The sequence below is a fragment of the Heterodontus francisci genome, chromosome 44, assembly GCF_036365525.1.
Source record: "Heterodontus francisci isolate sHetFra1 chromosome 44, sHetFra1.hap1, whole genome shotgun sequence".
NCBI classification, from domain to species: Eukaryota; Metazoa; Chordata; class Chondrichthyes; order Heterodontiformes; family Heterodontidae; genus Heterodontus; species Heterodontus francisci.
The window spans coordinates 21799675-21819257 of NC_090414.1; the positions used below are offsets into that span (position 1 = coordinate 21799675).

Genomic DNA, 19583 nt, shown 5'->3' on the forward strand with positions numbered 1-19583 from the left:
ATGCTGTTGAAGCTTTTCATCTTGCACTCATCAGGACAAACACAAGAATGCCAAATTTCAAGGGGAGCAACAATTTATACTGCATGAGAAAAGGGTGCTGATTGGTCGAGGCGTTGCCTTGGGAGAATTATTCTGAACACTCAGGATTGTTCAGCAAGTGCAGTCCAATCACGGAATTGCATCCAACGTTTCATGAAAGGTCACAGACCTGAAACGTTAACCCTGCTTCTCTCTCCAAAGATGCTGCCGGGCCTGCTGAGTATTTCCAGCACTTGCTGTTTTTATTTCGGATTTCCAGCATCCGCAGTATTTTGCTTTTATTATACATAGTTAAGGAGTCCGCCAAGGAACAAGTAGTATATTTAAATAAAAAAGTAAGCAAGTTGTTTCCCACTGAAGGGGCAGAGTCAGAGATTTACAGGCATCTGCCAATTTGCAGATGCATTTCCCTCAGCAGTAACAATTCGCCTCTAACTGACCTCGCATGGAATAGAATGTATAGAATCCCAATGGACCAAACTTCTTCCCATTCACTCCCATTGTAAAAATCCCAATATACCAAACACCTTCCTATTTGTTTCTACTGCATAGAATCCCTATTGAACCAAACTCCTTTCCAATTTAATCTCACTGTTCTAAATAAACAAATTCATCTCTGATTCAACACCCGTCCTTTACAATTCCTGATCCAAATTGTAAATGTTCCTCACATATCTGGTACTCCGTCAATAAAGCCGTGAATGCATTGCCAGGTTTCACTCAAGGCATTTGTGTAAGGATCTGTTTCTATTTGCGTGGAGTCATCCAATGAATAATTTGTTGTGCTGTAGGTCAGAGATCTGCAAATTGGCAGCCCGCATCTGCAGGTTATAGCAATCCTGGACAAATAGAACATATCTTAGAAAAATTACTTCCAGATTTGACTGTTTTGCAAAGGAATCTATTATGTACCACCTGCCTGCCCAATCCAGCATCTAACTCAAGCAGCCAGACAACTCAACCAGATAACTCTCAGCTCAGCATACAACCCACCATGCAACCCACTCAGCACAAAATTCTATCGTACTTATATTTAAGAAAGGAGTTAGAGCATACCCACGGATCTGTAGACCAGTCAGCTTGACATGGGTGTTAGGAAAAATAATGGAATCCCAAATAAAGGAGAAAATAGATCATAAAAAACAAAAAGGTTTCAAAAGGGAAAGTTTTGCTTCACCAACTGCAATGAATTCTTTGAAGGGATAACAAAGAGAGTAGACAAAGGTAAAGCAGTAGATGTAATATATCTAGATTTCCAAAAAACCCTTTGATATGTTATCACATAATAGACTAATGAGTAAGGTCAGAAAACGCAGAGTCAGGGGACAAGTGACAGAATGGATTGCTAGCTGGCTGCAAGACAGGATGCAGAGAGCAGGGATAACGGGTAGCTATTCAGAGCAGCAGAAGGTGGGAAGTGGGGTCACACAAGCATCACTGGGTCACAATTTATATTAAGAAATTAGACTTTGGAATCAAAAACACCATTCATAAATTTGTGGAAGACACCAATGGGGGGGGGGAGGTGTAGTCAATGCTCAGGAGCAGTACAACAAATTATAAGACAACATTAATAAACCTGCAGAATGGGTATATAATTGGAAAATTAATTTTAACATAAATAAATGTGAGATGTTACATTTTGGTAAGAAAAATAAGCAGGTCACATGTTGCTTGGAAAGTAAGAATCTAAATGGGGTGGGGTTTAGTTTAGTTATACAGCACTGAAACAGGCCCTTCGGCCCACCGAGTCTGTGCCGAACATCAACCACCCATTTATACTAATCCTACACTAATTCCATATCCCTACCACATCCCCACCTGTCCCTATATTTCCCTACCACCTACCTATACTAGGGGCAATTTATAATGGCCAATTTACCTATCAACCTGCAAGTCTTTGGCATGTGGGAGGAAACCGGAGCACCCGGAGGAAACCCACACAGACACAGGGAGAACTTGCAAACTCCACACAGGCAGTACCCAGAATTGAACCTGGGTCGCTGGAGCTGTGAGGCTGCGGTGCTAACCACTGCGCCACTGTGCCGCCTAGGCAAAGGGATCTGGGAGTACAAATATACAAATCATTAAAAGTAGCAATGCATATTAATAGATAAAGAAATAGTGTGTTGCGGATCCATGCTCCCCTCACTTCCACTGCCAGCTCCTACTAAATGTACACCACGAAAGAAAGAAAAAACTTGCATTTCAACAGGGCCTTTAACAACCTCAGGATGTCCCGAAGTGTTTTACAGCCAATAAAGTACTTTTGAAGTGTAGTCACTGTGCAATGTGGAAAAGGTGGCAGCCAATTTGGACCAAATGGTATATATTCCACCTAATGTTATGTAAAAATTCAACTCACTAAACCAACACCCGATCATCCAGTCTAGCATCCAGTTCACCTAGCCTTGCAATACAACTGCATTTTTGAACTCAGCATGGATGAGATACAGAGTAAAGCTCCCTCTACACTGTCCTAATGTGGAACCCTTATAACCAGTGAAGGAAATGAGAAAAAGGTCTTTCCTCATTTGCTTATTAAAAAAAAACCCAACAAAACGATGGATACACCACATCAAAGCATATGTCGAGTCGGTTGTGCACAATGTAACTAAGACTGAAAGTTGGACCAGAAACCTTGCAATGAGACTGCCTCTTTAAATAGCACTTAATTCTAAATAAAAACAAATGAGTAATTTAAAAATGCAAGTCTAGCCTCACTTAAAGGATAATCAGCCACATAAAATGTTTATAAAGGTGTGAAGCTGTGACTAACACTTTCACTCAATGCCCAGGAGGTGTTGCTTTTGGCTGTGGTTTACTTGTGTCACGTGACACTTATTTATTTGTAGAATTCTTCAGCAGTTTTTGGTGTCTGTCCTTTGCCTCCTGATCCGATTCAACAGATCAGCTTACATCGAAAGATTAACAGACAACACAGCTATGTCCATTGTGTGCTTTTCTATTTCACAGCCCATCCTCTCCTGTAGGCACCCAGTTCCTGCTGGAACTCTGTGCGATGGCTATACTACCCTCTGGTGCCTTGTCCAAGAGCCATTCTTTAGGAGAGAGTCAAGACAAACCATACGACTAGAGGAGGCGCCTTCAATATTAGGGTGGATGAAAGTCTGCATAGGTAATCGGAAGTCTTGCAATCAGAGCAAAGCCCAAACTGAAGCAGCACTTCTTACTCCTGCCTGCCACTTCCAGGTTCACTGTGAAGATTCTCCCCAGCAGCTTGTGTGTCTTAAAAGTCTTAGACTAATCGTGTATCACAGACACTGCCCATCAGCTTACAGTTTAAGTAACAATTTCACAATAACTGTGACTCTGTAGTGGTATGTCAAAACAAGGGCGCACTTTCACAGTAGGATCCGGACGCCCTCTGCACAACTTGTTATTGCAAATGTCATTACTCATTAGGAAAAGAGTGAGAAGTTTGGGCGTTGCAATATACACTGCTGTGCCCACTCCTCCTTATATCTGTACTGAACTGTCTCCTGAACTGTAACTCATTCTTTCCCAATGACTTCAAAGCATTGGAATTCCTCACATCAGTATACAGGCTTCTAGAACCCAACTTAGCATTACCTAACCACCAAGTCACAAGATAAGTAAGGATGAGAAAAGCCATTTAGGCCATCTTAATTCATCCCTACAAAATGCAATTGTTTCTTAAATGCGTCCAGGAATTATTTCTTCCACTCCTCTATCTGGAAATCTATTCCACATGTTGATCACTCTTTGCATAATTACCATACTGATTTGAACTTTAGTCTACCTCCTGATTTACTTCCTCTGGTTTTCAGTCTCGATGGTATCTTATACTGTCGAGGGCCTTGACCCTTCACCTGGGTGCCCTTTTCAATAAATACAAAGCTTTGATCCACTTCCACATAGATCTGAGTTGCTGATTTCAGTCACGCCATCCGAGATGGTTGACGAGGGGAAGCTGAAGGTCAGAGGTGGGGAGGCGGTGGCGTAGTGGTAATGTCACTAGACTAGTAATCTAGAGCCCAGGCTAATGCTATGGGTACATGTGTTCAAACCCCACCACGGGAGCTGGTGAAATTTGAAGTCAATTAATAAATCTGGAATTTTTTAAAAATGCTATTATTTCTAATGGTGACCATGAAACCATTGTCAGCTGTCGTAATGTCCTTTAGAGACAGAAATCTACCTGGTCTGGCCTACATGTGACTCCAGATCCACAGCAATGTGGTTGACTCTTGAAAAAAATGCCCTCTGAAATGGCATAGCAAGCCACTCAGTTCAAGGACAATTGGGGATGGGCAATAAATGCTGGCTGAGCCAGCAATGCCCACATCCCACAAAATGAATAAAAAATAAAGAGGTTGCCTAGGCCTCCAACACTCCCACCACCCACCTTCCCATTAGAGGGCTGTCATCCTTTAAACCCTTACCCCACCTAAGTCCAAAACTGGGCAGGGGCAGATAGAAGACTAGGTAGCGGGGGTGGGATTATTGCTTGACTTATGATTGTCGCTTTAATTAATGATGGAAGCTTATTGAAGACCTCTAGAACTGAATGGTGGAGGAAGAAACTAAAAGAATTTCTGTTTCTAAAAAAAAACCCAGACATTTTCTGGAAATTTCCAGACACATCACTCAGAAAAATAACAGATTATCGGATTAGAAACCGGCCCATTCCCTGGCTATAGCATCGGATCAGTCTGTGGAATGGTACATGACAAAGGGAGCAAAAACAGAACAAAAAATGGAACAAAAAAAAAATAATTATAGCATTTATTCTGCTCAGGACAATGAGACTGAAATGTTATATTTTGAGACCTTGAGAAAGTCCCCAAGCCTTACAGCAGCTTTCCCATAATCGAATAGTTGGTTAAGAGCCAAATTATTCAGTCACATTTCATTATTACAGACTAATGGGCAATTATTAAACCTTTGCTTCATCAAATTCCAAGGCTCCTCTTGCGCACCATGAACAGACGGCTCCAATTTTTTCTAGTTTTCTCTCCTGAAGTCCCTGGTTCTCACTGGGATACAGTCCCACAGGCGACGTCAACCCTCTGGTATATCACCCAAGCGGTCTTTCTACATGTATAAATCCTAGATGACAGTGAGCATGTAATCTAGGCTAATGCCCCCATTGCCAGTACTGAAAAAGTGCTGTACTGTCAGAGGTGTCATCTTCCAGATGAGACATTAAACCAAGGCCACAGCTACCCTCTCAGGTGGACGTAGAAAGATCCCCTGGCACTAACTTTGAAGAGCAGGGGTTGTTCTGCCAGCTGCTCTGGTCAATATTTATCCCTCAACCAACATTCACTAAAAACGATCATCTGGTCTTTATTTTGTTGCTGTTTGCGCTGTGTGCAAATTGGCTGCCACGCTTCCTACATTACACCGCGACTAGTCTTCAATAGTATTTTATTGGTTATAAAGCACTTTGGGACCTCCTGAGGCTGTGAAAGGCACTTTAGAAATGTAACTAAATGCTGGTAGGCAACTAGACAGTGGAGGGCACCACAGCACAGTCTGACTTAAGAACAGAAAGCACTTCCCAGTAGGTTTCACCGACTAGCTTTCAGGAGCAGGACCCGTGGCTGATTTTCCTCTTGGCCTAACTGAAAGGCAATCGTGGCGCCCAGATAGGATTCGCTAACTCAAGACAGACTAGGGACTGAACATGGAACCTTCCTATTCCTACTGCAATCTTAAAGGGACCACAGAGAGCAACAAAAAGGCCACACACCACAAATAAAAATTAGAGGGAATACTGTCAACGATGAAAAGCTTGGTCAAAGAGGTAAGTTTTAAGGACTATCTTAAAGAAGGAGAGAGATAGACAGACAGAGATAGAGAGGCAGTGAAGTTTAGGAATAGAATTCCCCCTCTTAGTTTCTGAGTCATACTGAGCCCTTGGATTCAAGCTCTGGTCAGTGTTGAGTGAGCAGATTTCAACTGGTCTCAAAAGAAAAGAAAGACTTGCATTCCTACAGAGCTTTTCACAACCTCAGAGCACCCAAAGTGTTTTACAGCCAATGAAGTACTTTCTGAAATGTACCTACTGTTGTAATGTTGGAAACACAGCAGCCAAATTAGCGCACAGCAAGCTCCCACAAACAGCAATGAGATAATGACTAGATAATCTGTTTTTAATGGTGTTGGTTAAGAGATAAATCTGGCCCCAGGACACCGGCAGAACTCCCCTGCTCTTGTGAGAAATAGTTATCGTCCACCTGAGAGGGCAGACTGGGCCTTGGTTGAAAGTCTCATCCTAAAAGCCAGCAACTCCAACAGTGCAACACTCTGTCAGTACTGGCAGTTGGAGTGTCAGCTTAAATTCTGTGCTCAAGTCTCTGGAATGGGACTTGAACTTATAGACTCTACAAACTGGGAGTGAGAGAGAGAGAGAGAGAAAAAGTCAGCCAGGGTTCAGCTCCTGATCATTACACAGTGATGCCTGTTGGGAAATCAAGCGTGTGGATCAATTTCAACTGTGCTGCCCTCCACAGTTGACGAGCCTGTCAACACTCACTGTCCAGGAGTATGCGTGGGATAATTCCTATTTGAGTGAGGCACTGGGAGGATAAGGACACCATACCCCAGAAAGTATAAGTACTTTCAGAAGGAGGTGAGGAATTAGGTTAGAAACTGGGGTGGAGGAAAAGAAAACATCAGGAGAAAATAAAGCACATTGTACAGAAGGCAATAATGTGTAACTTACACTGTAAATGATGTATCCCAGGCAGAGATGTGTTGCACTAAATAAGGTACACCTTACATGCTATTGATAAGGGCAGATTTGCACAAAAGTATTTATATATGTTATTAAAAATCATGTGTACACACAGTTCCTGGCCAATGTCCTGTTGTGGGGATTTTTGGTCACACTGTGTCATTTAGAATGGAAATCCCATATGTAAACAGTCACCTGTAAAAATGTAGTTGCGGCCTCTGACCAGTAGGTAGTGCTGGGAAGTGAGTTTCTGCACTCGCTCACTCGCTCTCCCTCAGCTGGCTTGGCCATATTGTACACAAGAAAGAGACTTCAATTCCTCCACTGACCATACAGTAGTGTTCATTTAAAAAATACATTTCATAAGTTAATTTCAAGACTAGGCTCAGTCTAAATCTTTCCTCTGAGTCAGAAGGTTCAAGTCCCACATCAAGGCCCCTAAACGGACAATCCACTGCAGTGCTGACAGAGTGCTGCATTGTCAGAGGTACTGTGTTTCAGCAGTGAACTGGCATGTTAAAGATCAAAAGGCACTATTGGAAAGTGGGCAGAGTCCTGGCCAAGATTTTCCATTCAACCATCGCCACAAAAATAGAGTAACTGGTCATTTTTGTGTCTCTGGAGGCTGCTGGTACAAATGGTTGCCACATTATCCACATAATTAAATTTGCAGCCCTTCAAAAAGTGATTCATTCTGTGGAGTGCTTTGAGAGCTATATGTATGCTAGTCCTGTTCTCCAGCCCCCCCCCCCCACCTTTCCTTTTAGAATTACAGCTAACAAGTTTGTTAAAAGTGGGAACAGCAGATTACTTCCACATTACTCCCCACCTCCCAGGTCTGTATAAATCCTGTGATGTATCCTGTGCCACACTGATAAAAATATTTAGCTCATCTCTGAATCTATGACTGGCCAGGAGCTGAGCGAGACCCAGGCAGCTTAATAATCCACTCACTGCTTTGTAAACTTATATTTAAATAAAAATTATCCATAGAGTAATGACTTAGAATAAAATGATATGATGTTAGCTTCATAACTCCTCGAATGAGTAGTTCTGTCATCATCAAGGTGAAGGATGTCAGAGTTGGAAATGGAAGGAACACTTTCAATTTCAGGTACCCCTTGTCCCCATCAAACACTCCCAGGACAGGTACAGCATGGGGGTTAGATACAGAGTAAAGCTCCCTCTACACTGTCCCCATCAAACACTCCCAGGACAGGTACAGTACGGGGTTAGATACAGAGTAAAGCTCCCTCTACACTGTCCCCATCAAACACTCCCAGGACAGGTACAGCATGGGGGTTAGATACAGAGTAAAGCTCCCTCTACACTGTCCCCATCAAACACTCCCAGGACAGGTACAGCATGGGGGTTAGATACAGAGTAAAGCTCCCTCTACACTGTCCCCATCAAACACTCCCAGGACAGGTACAGTACGGGGTTAGATACAGAGTAAAGCTCCCTCTACACTGTCCCCATCGAACACTCCCAGGACAGGTACAGCATGGGGTTAGATACAGAGTAAAGCTCCCTCTACACTGTCCCCATCTAACACTCCCAGATCAGGAACAGCACAGGTTAGATACAGAGTAAAGCTCCCTCTACACTGTCCCCATCTAACACTCCCAGGACAGGAACAGCACAGGTTAGATACAGAGGGCTGAATGTTCAGGCACTGTTGGGGGCGGGAACAGAGGTGGACGAGGCTTGAAAATGCTGGTGTTAGCAGGCATGCCGGTTTCCCGATGTTGTTGCCGGTGCTGGCCATGTTCACCAGGATGTGGGGAGGGTGGGACAGCATTCCTGCCCAATCCCCAATTAAAGGCAAGAGCTCATTAATGGGTGGAGCTGACATTTTCACGAAGCCCCACGGGCTACTCACGCTATCTGGGGCAGACCAGGTGAAGGGAGACAGGTACAGAGTGTGGAGGCAGTGGTGGCCGCCCTAGGGAATTACCCAGGAGCCATAATAGGTTCAATGGCGCTGAGAGGGACTCGGCCATTGGGAGACAGATGCCCTTGGCCCTGCGCAGATGGCAGGGATAGTGGGCAGTCAGCGTTCCAGCAGTGCAGGGTATCGTTATCCTCCTGACATCACGGGGGCAGAAGAGCAGAGTCCAAGGCAGTCAAGGGCAACTGGGCAACCAGTTGAGCACAAGGAAGGCAGCACCTGGCAATGGGGGCACATCTCTAGGATTTTGGGCCCAAAAGAAAAAAGAAAAAAAAAATGGGGTTAGATACAGGGTAAAGCTCCTTCTGCACTATCCCCAGGGCAAGTACAGTACTGGTTAGATAAAGAGTAAAGTGGTTAGTTGACAGCATTGTGTTCAGTTTTGGGTGCTCTATGTTAGGAAGGATATCAACAGCATACAGAGGATGCAGAAGAGAATTACTTGCATGGTGTCAGGGATAAGATGCTCCAGTTATAGAAAAGCGTGAAGAAACTGGAGCTCTTTTCACTAGAGCAGAGAAGGTTAACAGGAGAACATTAGGAACTGTTCACAATTTTGAGTGGTATTGATAAGGTAAATTGGGCAAAGCTATTTCCACCAGTCGGTATCTAGAGAGTATAAATTTAAAATCACCACCAAAAAGAATAAAAGGGAGAGGTTGGGAGAATGTTGTTTTTACATAAAAGGTTTGTTGGGATATGGAATGCTCGACCAGAAACAGTGGGAGCAGCTGAATTCACAAGAAGTCTTAAATTGGAAGTGGATAAATATTTGAAAAGCAAACATTTCAAAGCGTATGTGGAAAGAGCAAGGAGATGGGACCATGTGGATAGCACTTTCTAGGATCTGGTGCAGGGAAAATGAACTAAATGGTCTACTGTGCTGTAAAATTCTATCATTCTCTGATATGAAACACTGCCACGTCAAAAGAATGTGGTGCAAATTGAGCTCTATTTTAACAAACATACTTTTTGGTGTTTGGTTAATATTTTGAAAATTCCCTTACAGCCCAGCTTAAATCGGGTGTCTGGACTAGCACTGGACAGATGAAACCACAAAGCCTAAGGATGGCATCTCGCCAGTCAGAACATTGTGGGTTCAAGTCAATCAAGAGACTCGAGCACATAATCCAGGTCGGCACTCCCAGTGCCGGTACTGAGGAACTGTTGAAAGGTGCCATCTTTCAAATGAGACGTTAAACCAAGGCCCCTGCCTTCCCTCTCAGCCAGATGCAAAAGATCCCCCGGCCATTATTTAAAGAAGAGCAGGGGAGTTCTCCACAGTGCCCTGGGCCAATATTTATCCCTCGTCCAACATCACTAAAGAAGCAGATTATCTGGCCGTTATCACATTGCTGTTTGTGGTATCTTGCTGTGCACAAATTGGCTGCTGCGTTTCCTCCATTATAAACGTGACTACACTTCAAAAAGTACTTCATTGGCTGTAAAGCGCTTTGGGCCATCCTAAGGTTGTGAAAGGCGCTATAGAAATGCAAGTCTGTCGTCTTCTATCATCTACTTAAGTTGCACTTATCACATCAAAACATCTCACAAAATAGCTGTTACTACTGTTATGTAGGTGAAAAAAGCAAGCATTCCACACGAAGAACACCCCACAATCAGCAGTGAAATGATGTACGAGTTAATGTGATTACTTGATGATGACGGTTGAGGCAGCAATGGTGGCCTGCGGGCACCAGGGAGAACTCCCCTGCTCTACTTCCAGTAGCAACTGGGATCTTCAACATCTGCCTGAAGAGGTACACGGGGTTCTCTGGTTTAAGGTCTCATCCGGAGGACACAGCTCTCACAAGGCACTGGGAGCCTCAGCCTAGATTATGCTGGTGAGCGTTTCAAAGCCGTAACATTCAGAGCCGGAGGCAGGCATGTAACTAATTGACACCGGGAGGAAAGGAAAGGTCGGTGAGCCAAACAAACCTCCACCCTTTCCCATGTCCTGTTCAGGCAGGCCTCCAGATGACATGAAAGAAGCACCTGCCCACAGATTGTGAATGTGCTTGGGGAGAGCAGAGCTACTGGATGAGGTCACGGAAGAGAACTCTGTGTTGCCAAGCAAACTGGTGTCACATCCACTTTCTGATTGAGATTATTCTGATTGGTGCAGTTACCACACCGAGCTGAGTAGAAACCCCTGCAAGCTGGTCGGCATTGAAACCTTGCAATGTTTTATAGTTCCCAGAAACCTTCCCAAAATTCAAAAATTAACAGAGGCAAGGAAGGAAGCTTAAATCTGGGCTACCTCCGATCGCTGTCAGTGACACAGCGACAAGTCAGACAGGGTCAACTTTCAGGGTTCACTATAGTGGACACAGAGACAGACTGATGGAGCAGTGAGGGTGTGATCATGGGTTAAACTTTTTTTTAATACACTGTGTGAACAGTAACACAGAGTTCTTAAGTTCCACCAAGTCAAACAGACAAGGCTGAAAGTTTTCCCTGCCCCTTCCCTCATTTCTCCTGGGAGCGTAAATGATCAGACTATTCCACTATGGCGTGCATCACAATCAAGCTGGATCTTGTCCTTACATGTACAGCTTTCCCATTTGGAAAGGGGGGGGGGCGTCACTGGATAACGATAAAGAGTGGGAACCCTTGCTGATTCCTTCCCCCCAACCCCCCCCCCCCAACAACTTATGGACACTGGAACCCGCCGCAGCGCCACCTCTCCCCACCTACCCCACTGCGATTAGCTCACTCAGACCTGCAGATTGTGACCACAACAACAGGAGCCAAGATTATAAGTCTGACGCACCCAAAGCTTAGTTTGAAAGGTGCATTAAAGCAACCAGGACACATTAAATCTTGATATAAAATGGGGAGAGATAAACTGAGACTAAGGTGGATAGCTCTTTCGAAGCACGGGCACGAGAGGCCGAATGGCCTCCTCTGCGCTGTAAGACTCGATGAAAAGCTCCATATTGGAGTGCAAAAGCGAGTGATGGGAAGGATTGCAAACTGGGTGATTAAACTGGCTCCTTTTGCTTGGTGCTGACTGCACAGGGGATCAATAATACATTTCACAATCATTTATGTTTAGAAGTGCATTACACCGTGTGTATATATATATATATATATATATCATTTCTGGCGTCTTTAGCCTGTCGCAACTTTGAATTCAATTTCACACAGAGGAAATTAGACACTAAAATTAGACTGGATTTATAGGTAAACTGGGAGATGTCACACAAACAAAATGCGAGATAGTTGGAGATAATTTGTTTATGAATGGAGCGCATGTTATAGAGAGCCTGTTACTGGGTGCTGCGTCTGCACCGGTGTGCTGAGGGGGTTAAAATAGCTGGCATCGTAGCGGCGGGATCACTTACCGACTCGGAACCCGGAGCCAGTGAGGGTGTCTGCGGCATGTCCGTTCTCGCTGATAAGGGTGGTGGTGTTCCCCCGCTGACAGCTGTCCTGACACTGACCCTTCATGCAAGTCCGCTTGCAGATGGTCGGCGTGAAGACTACTTTGAAGCGTCCCTGCGAGGGCTCGTTACCTCGCACTGAGACCACCGCCAGCCAGGCAAACCCCAGCGACACCAACAACCCCAGAGGCTTTGGATCCATGGAACACATCTCAGCATCTCAGCTCAGGGCCTTTTTCTCCTCTCTCTCTCTCTCCTCTCTGCTGTCTTGACAAAACTCCCAACACTGCACTAGTACCAACAGAATGCTTGGTTTACTAAACCGTGGGACAGGCTCCAAATCCACATTGGAAAGGGGGTGTGTCCTGAGTTTCAGAACAAAATGCACTCTTACTGAAAAAAAAGAGAATCGCCACCTTAGTCACGGTAAACTGGAAGCAAGAATTGGGAAAGTGCAAAGCAAAAAGATTCACAAAATTTGGAAGAGAGGTTAGCTCAAGTTGGCAGGGAAAAAAAATATATATATATTTTTAAAAAAAGAGTAAGCCTCGTAGCCGATCCCTAGACGTGATCTGGAATGCTGGCAGCGCTCCCAAAGGGCTCTGAAGAGTTTGAAGGGACTGCTGTGTTACTGAAGCTGGAGTCTGCAGACACAGTAAGTCAGCTGTACATGTCAGTCCTTGCTCAAGCATTCGAACTTCCCACTCGGCTTCCAGGTCAGACACCATTCACAGCGATCAGTTTCATTCTTCACCCAAGCTGCACACACACAGAGCCATGGAGGGAAGGGCCAGTGCTCACTGCTACAGTTAGACATCCCCCGCTTGACTGCCGAGACCCTCTTCACGTGTCTGAGGGCTCCAATAGCGAATGTAACATTCCTCAATCGCTGATAAACTTTACAAAAAATAAAATAAAAGGAGGCAATGCTCGGTTTCCTCGCTGATTTGTATTTTTCCTGTTTTCGCTACAAGGGAGGGGGGGGCAATCAGTTGTCTCTTTTGAATTTCATGTATCCGTATGAATAAAGATCTGAGCATAAAGTTCTGTGAACTTTTCCCCATGATAAATTACTTTATAATGGAAAACCGTCTATATAAATTACCACTCTGTAAATACAGCCCCAGCCGGCGGAGGCACTGCAGCGCCACCAGTGACAAAAGTGTTCAATTACAGCGTGACATGTTTACATAAAATAGTTGCCATCATCAGAAATTTACAATGGGAAATGTTTACAGACAGTATGGTCAGATGCTTTAGTGTGTTAAAACAAGATGAACAAAATACAAAAATAAACAGATTATGCTCTGCAGGTGTGGAAATTGAAATTTATAATAGTGGCACCTCCTCAGTTTGAGGGGGCAATGGCCTTTCTGTGCAGGAGACTGGGCAACCCACCATCACCCCTATTGGTTTATTTAAAATAGGCAACTGGAGTTCATCCTTCTCTGCAAACGCCACACTTAAAAATAATCTAAGTTTCAAAACAAGGACAGACTGTATGGGGACTGAATTATGTACGCATGCCCTAGTCGAATTACTGTCCACCCTTTAATCCTTCACCTGAAGGCTGCACTTGATGGTGATGCCTGGTATGTGCTGCCAGAGGAACTTTATGAGTATACTGTCCACTTCTCAATATCACTTACTAATCATTTACAACTCAATTTACCCAATGGGTGAAAAGTTTCTCTTCTTGCTCCTAACTTGTCCAGTCTATAAAGATTTCTACAATATTTTTATAGGTTAATCTGGGTTTCTAGCAGTTATGGATCACATAGAATTTGCAGCACAGAAAGAGGCCATTCTGCCCAAAAGACCTATGCTGGCGTTTGTGCTTCACACTATATCTCAGCATATCCTCTCATTTCTTTCCCTCATGCATTTACCTAGCTTCCTCCTAAGTGGATCTATGTCACTCGCCTCAACCACTCTGTGGTAACGAATAGTCAGTAAAGAACATTTACTTTGCGCCTGTCTTCACAACAGAGGGGAAAAAAGGAGAGTACCAGTGTTACAAGGAAAACTAAAAATAAATAGAGATTTGGATTGTATTATAAAAATTATATAATGTTTAATAGATTTGTACAGGGTTATATGTATCTATGTGTGTCTGTATGGTGTTACAAAAGTTTGTGCGTGTTGTATGGGCTCCAGCATTTGGGATGCTCTACATTGAGGGTTTATTTACTTATTTTGTAGTCTTATTTGCACAGTGGCGCAGTGGTGAGCACTGCAGCCTCACAGCTCCAGCGACTCGGGTTCAGTTCTGGGTACTGCCTGTGCGGAGTTTGCACGTTATTCCAACGACCGCGTGAGTTTCCGTCGGGTGCTCCGGTTTCCTCCCACAGCCAAAGACTTGCAGGCTGATAGCTAAATTGGCCATTGTAAATTGCCCCTAGTATAGGTAGGTGGTAGGAGAATTGTGGGGATGTGGTAGGGAATATGGGGTTAATGTAGGATTTGTATCAATGGGTGGTTGTTGGTTGGCATAGGCTCGGTGGGCCGAAGGGCCTGTTTCAGTGCTGTATCTCTAAATAAATAAAAACACATAACTCTATGGTTTACATTTGTTGTCTGTCAGTTGCGAGTTTCTAGCAGCACTGGCCTCAGGCTTGAGAGAAGCTCACCAACACTTTCACCAGCTGGTTAAATATGAACATAAAAATTAAAGATCAGGAATAGGCCACTCGGCCCCTCGAGCCTGCTCTGCCATTCAAGATCATGGCTGACCTGATTGTAACCTCAACTCCACATTCCTGCATGCCCCCGATAACCTTTCACCCCCTTGCTTATCATCAAGAATCTATCTACCTCTGCCTTAAAAATATTCAAAGACTCTGCTGCCATCAGCTTTGGAGGAAGAAGTCTAAAGACTCATGACCCTCAGAAACTATTTCTCCTCATCTGTCTTAAATGGGCAACCCCTTATTTTTAAACAGTGACCCCTAGTTCGAGATTCTCCCACAACAGGAAACATCCTTTCCATATCCAATTGTGTCTAAAAGTGTCTTGGCCTCTATCCGCTCAACACCTTGGCCCCTCAGGCTCTCTGGCCCCTCCTTCTCCTCAGCCCCTCCCACTCCCCTGTGCTCAGCCTCGCCACTCGTCTACTCTTCCTCATGCTCCTTGGCACCTCCCTCGCTTTGACCACTCTAATTCAAAGGCAAGGAGTATTTAGTAAACTGCTATAAACTCAAACGTTTCAAAAGACCAGCTGAAAAGACAGCTCTCGCTGGCTGACTTTGACCAACAGCTGTGGGAGCAGTAGCCTGCTGACAGAGACAGCTGGCACACAACAACCAGGAAAGCAACCTAGAAGTTCGAAACAAACAGACGCGAGGCTGATAAAAAAAAAAGGCGCAGACAACGGAAGGAGTTCATGTGCTCCAAATGCTCAAGAGGCTGCAGATCGAGAATTGGCATCTTCAGTCATCAACGATCATGCCAACCACCACAGAGACAAACTTTCCCACGATCTTCGCCTGTGAAGAATCTGCCATCATCGTGATCTACAGTCGTGCTTCAGTGCATTGAATGTCGTATGTAGAGATACTGTTATGGCCAGGTGAGGAGGGGATCTCAGGCTCCTCTTTCATCCCTTCTCTTGTTTGACTGCAACAGGGTTTACCCTTTTTTACACAGTGGTTGAGCTTACCACCTCAGTGAGTGCTTGCTCCTGTTCCTCAAACATGATTGCAAAAGAACCAGACAGGCTTCCTTGAGTTTAAACAAGAAAGAGGTAGGTTTATTACACTTAACACTCTAACCAGATTTAAAATACTAAAAATATGCTGCACATTCACATGAGAGTCTCACACACACACACACACAAATAAATTCCAGAGGGAAACAGATTTGGTGGTTGGATTAAAGTCCAGAATAAATGGAATTTAAATACAGTCTGTGAGTTCAACAGTCCTCAGCTGAAATTGTAGTTCCGAAGTCCTCACTGGGCCATGTGCACGGTGGTTGGCTTGCTTTGCTCAGGGCTCCTGACTTTTCGCCTCCAGTTTAATCTTCTGGTTTTTCAAAGGTAAATTGCAGTGGCCATCTTGGCTGCCAGTTTTTAAAAAAAGTTAACTTGTAGGATTTCCATTAAAAGTCTGATGTAAGGTTCCAACCAATGAAATTAATACTTCCCATTTTTGTATATAGGGTTTTTTTCATGACAATACTCACACACATGCACACAGAGGAAGAGGTCGCAATGATACACAGATGACATGCATGTACAGGAGACAGCACATGAAATTAGGAGGGTTCCCGCACTCCGTGGAAAAGCTGGAAATCTTCAAAGGGGAAGTTCAAAGAGAACTAGGTGTATGACAAATAAATAGCCTTGTCCAAATGAATGTGAGACAATTGAAAACAAAGCTAACATAGCTCGAGTTATGTTGTCAAATCATTTGAGTTCAAAATCCCCAGGAGTTATGCAGCAGCCATGCAGGTCCCTGGTTAGGCTGCACCCGAAGTGTTGTATTACAGTTCTGGTCACTACAACATAACAAGGGTGCCCAGGCTCTAGACCAGGTGGAGGCAGCTATTTGGTGTTAAAAGGGCATTTTATGAGGAATGACGGTGAACCAGGGCTCTTCAGTGTCAGACATGCATCTCAGAGGGGACGGTTGCATGGCAGCACCGTTGCTTCCGAGTCAGAAGGTCACAGGTTCAAGCCCCACTCAGTGGCTTGAGCACAAAATCTAGGCCGCCACTCCCAGTGGAATGCTGCACCATGAGGAACTGTTTTTTAGATGAGACTTTAAACCAAGGCCCTGTCTGCCCTCTCGGATGGACGTATAAAATCCCAAAGCTACTATTCAAAGAGCAGGCGAATTCTGGTCAATAATTTACCCCTCAATCAACATCACTAAAAGGGATTATCTGGTTATTTATCTCATTGCTGGTTGTGACAGCAAATTGGTTGCTGTGTTTACATTACAATAATGAGTACACTTCAAAAAAGCCATACTGCATTGATTGTAGTGCCAGGGAGCTGTAAAGGGAAGTCTTGAGTTCGTGAAAGGTGCAATGTAAATGCAATTTCTTTCTTTCTTCCAAGATACTTCACGGGATAGCGAAAGTGATGCGGAACTACACTTCCCAGGACAGCAGAACGAGAGAGCACAGGGTCAGGGTGTGAGGGACAGGTGGTGCAGACTCTTGGAAGTGTTCCATCCCACAAGGTTTGGAATGGGTTGCCAAGAACTGTGGTTGAGGCATCTAAAGAGTTAAAATCAAATGGCAGGGAGGTCTTTTCACATCCCAACTAATCTGGTAAACATGACTGCAGACAATATGATGAGCTCCCACAATGATGGAATGATACAGCAGAGAAGGAGCAACATCTGGCCCATTGTGACTGTGGTGGCTCTTTGGTAGAGCTATCCAATTATTCCCACTCCCCTACTCTTTCTGCATAGACCTGTACATTATTTCCCTTCAAATGTTCATCCAATTTCCTTTTGAAAAAGTTACTGTTGAATCTTCTTCCATTGCCCTTTGAGGCAGTGCATTCCAGATCACAACAACCCACTGCGTAAAAAAAAATTTGTTTCCTCATGTCGCCTCTGGTTCCTGGAGGAAATACTTTGCGCACTTTTTTATTTGACATAAAAATGGCAATTCAACTCCCAGAGTCCGATCATAAGCTGACTCTAGAGAATGAAGCAGTTCAACACCCCTGTGGGAGGCCTTCTTGATGTCACACTAGGTGCAGTATAACTCCAGTGCAGTGCAAAGCTGTGTCCTTTAAGTGCACAAGCTATCCGCTTGCACCTTGTGTGCATTTTATAAACTTTAATTTTATGTTGGCATCCAAGTCTCAATCCAGTTCCACTGTTACTAGTCAGAGCGGAACAGGCAGTTTGTAAATAACAGCCCTACAATGCGGGTTTTGCTGGCCGTGTGTTGCACTCTGCACCCTAGTGGGCGCAATGTACTACAACCCCACTCTGAAGTATCATTTTTTTTTTTGGCTCCAGAAATATCTCTCAGCTTGCAGAGAAATTCCCAATATGTGTACTCTTTCCACCCTGAGAAGGGATGGGAAAAACATCTGACTCGTCTATTTGAAAAAAAAGTCTGTGAAGGAGACCCAAGCCTATAACAACAACAGCTTGCATTTATATAGCACCTTTAATGTAATAAAGCATCCCAAGGCATTTCACAGAAGATTAAAATCAGGCAAAAATCCACACTGAGCAAAAAAGGGGGAGATAATAGGCCAGGTGGCCAAACATTTGGTCAAAGAGGTAGGTTTTAAGCACCATCTTAAAGGAGAAGAGGGAGAGAGAGAGGTTTGGGAAAGGAATTCCAGAGCTTTGAGTGCTGAAAGCACAGCATCCATGGTAGCGTGAAGAAAGTGGGGGGGTGGGGGTGGGGGGTGCACAAGGGGGTCAGAATTAGAGGTATGCAGATTTCCTGTGAGGTTGGAGGAGGGTACAGAGATAGGAAAGTGGGGGCGGGGGGGGGGGGGGGGGGGGCCATGAATGGATTTGAACACAAGGATGAGAATTTTTAAATTGAGGTGTCGGTGGATCGGGAACTCAGTCATTATCATTCTCAGCTCTGAGTCAGAAAGTTCCATTGCAGCCTGACATTTCAGTGCCAAAGTGGGGGAGTGCTTCATTTTCAGTAATGCCATGCTTCAGGTGAGACATTAAACCAAAACCTGGTCTGTCTTCTCAGGTGGATGTTAAAGATCCCACAGCATTATTTAAAGAAGTCACTTTGTTCAAGAAAAGCAAAGGAGTTCCTCTGGTATCCTGGGGCCAACGCTGTTCTGTCAACCAACAGTACCCCAAAATAAAAAAAAAACACAGTTGGACTGGTCATTCATTCAATTTCTGTTTGTAGGATCTTGCTGTGTCAAACTGACTACTGCATTCTCCTACATAACAATCCCTACACTTCAAAATTAAATAACTTTGTACATGAAGTGCTTTGAGATTTATCTGAGAGATGTGATAAGGCACTATATAAAAACAAAGTGTTTCTTTGAAAGAAAATCCACTTGGAGATTATTTATGGGTAACGTAATACCAAGCTGTTCTGATATAAATTTCACATATTTATATAACAGACCTCAGTAGTTGAGGCAACAGATCAGACAGTTTTCAGATGAGATGCTCAACTGAGGCCCTGTCTACCCTCTCCGCTGGGCACTATTCAAAGAAGAGCAAGGGAGTTCTCTCTGGTGTTCTGTGCCAATATTTATCCCTCAACTAACATCACTCAAACAGACTATCTGGTCATTACTGCACCGTTCTTTGTGGGATCTTGCTGTGCGCAAATTGGCTGCCATGTTTTCTGCAATGCAACAGTGACTACACATTTCAAAAAGTACTTAATTGGCTGTAAAGCACTTAAGAACAAAGAACAGTACAGCACAGGAACAGGCCCTCCAAGCCTGCGCCGATCTTGATGCCTGCCTAAACTAAAACCTTCTGCACTTCCGGGGACCGTATCCCTCTATTCC

The 19583-nt window shown here is 44.2% G+C and overlaps 1 protein-coding gene across 5 annotated transcripts in view; it reads right to left on the reverse strand.

The window, feature by feature from the left end:
- Positions 1-19583, reverse strand: part of ltbp3 (latent transforming growth factor beta binding protein 3) — a 162303-nt gene that overhangs the window by 135021 nt on the left and 7699 nt on the right. For 3 of the 5 annotated variants that reach the window (XM_068021817.1, XM_068021815.1, XM_068021816.1), the window contains exon 1: positions 12065-12770. The exons of 1 other annotated variant lie outside the window; for it this stretch is intronic. In XM_068021817.1, coding sequence (XP_067877918.1) covers positions 12065-12314 — 250 coding nt within the window. In that variant the 5' untranslated portion in view covers positions 12315-12770. Of the gene's footprint in view, positions 1-12064; positions 12771-19583 lie in introns of those variants that run through there. One more of the 5 variants, XM_068021814.1, reaches the window with a different exon arrangement.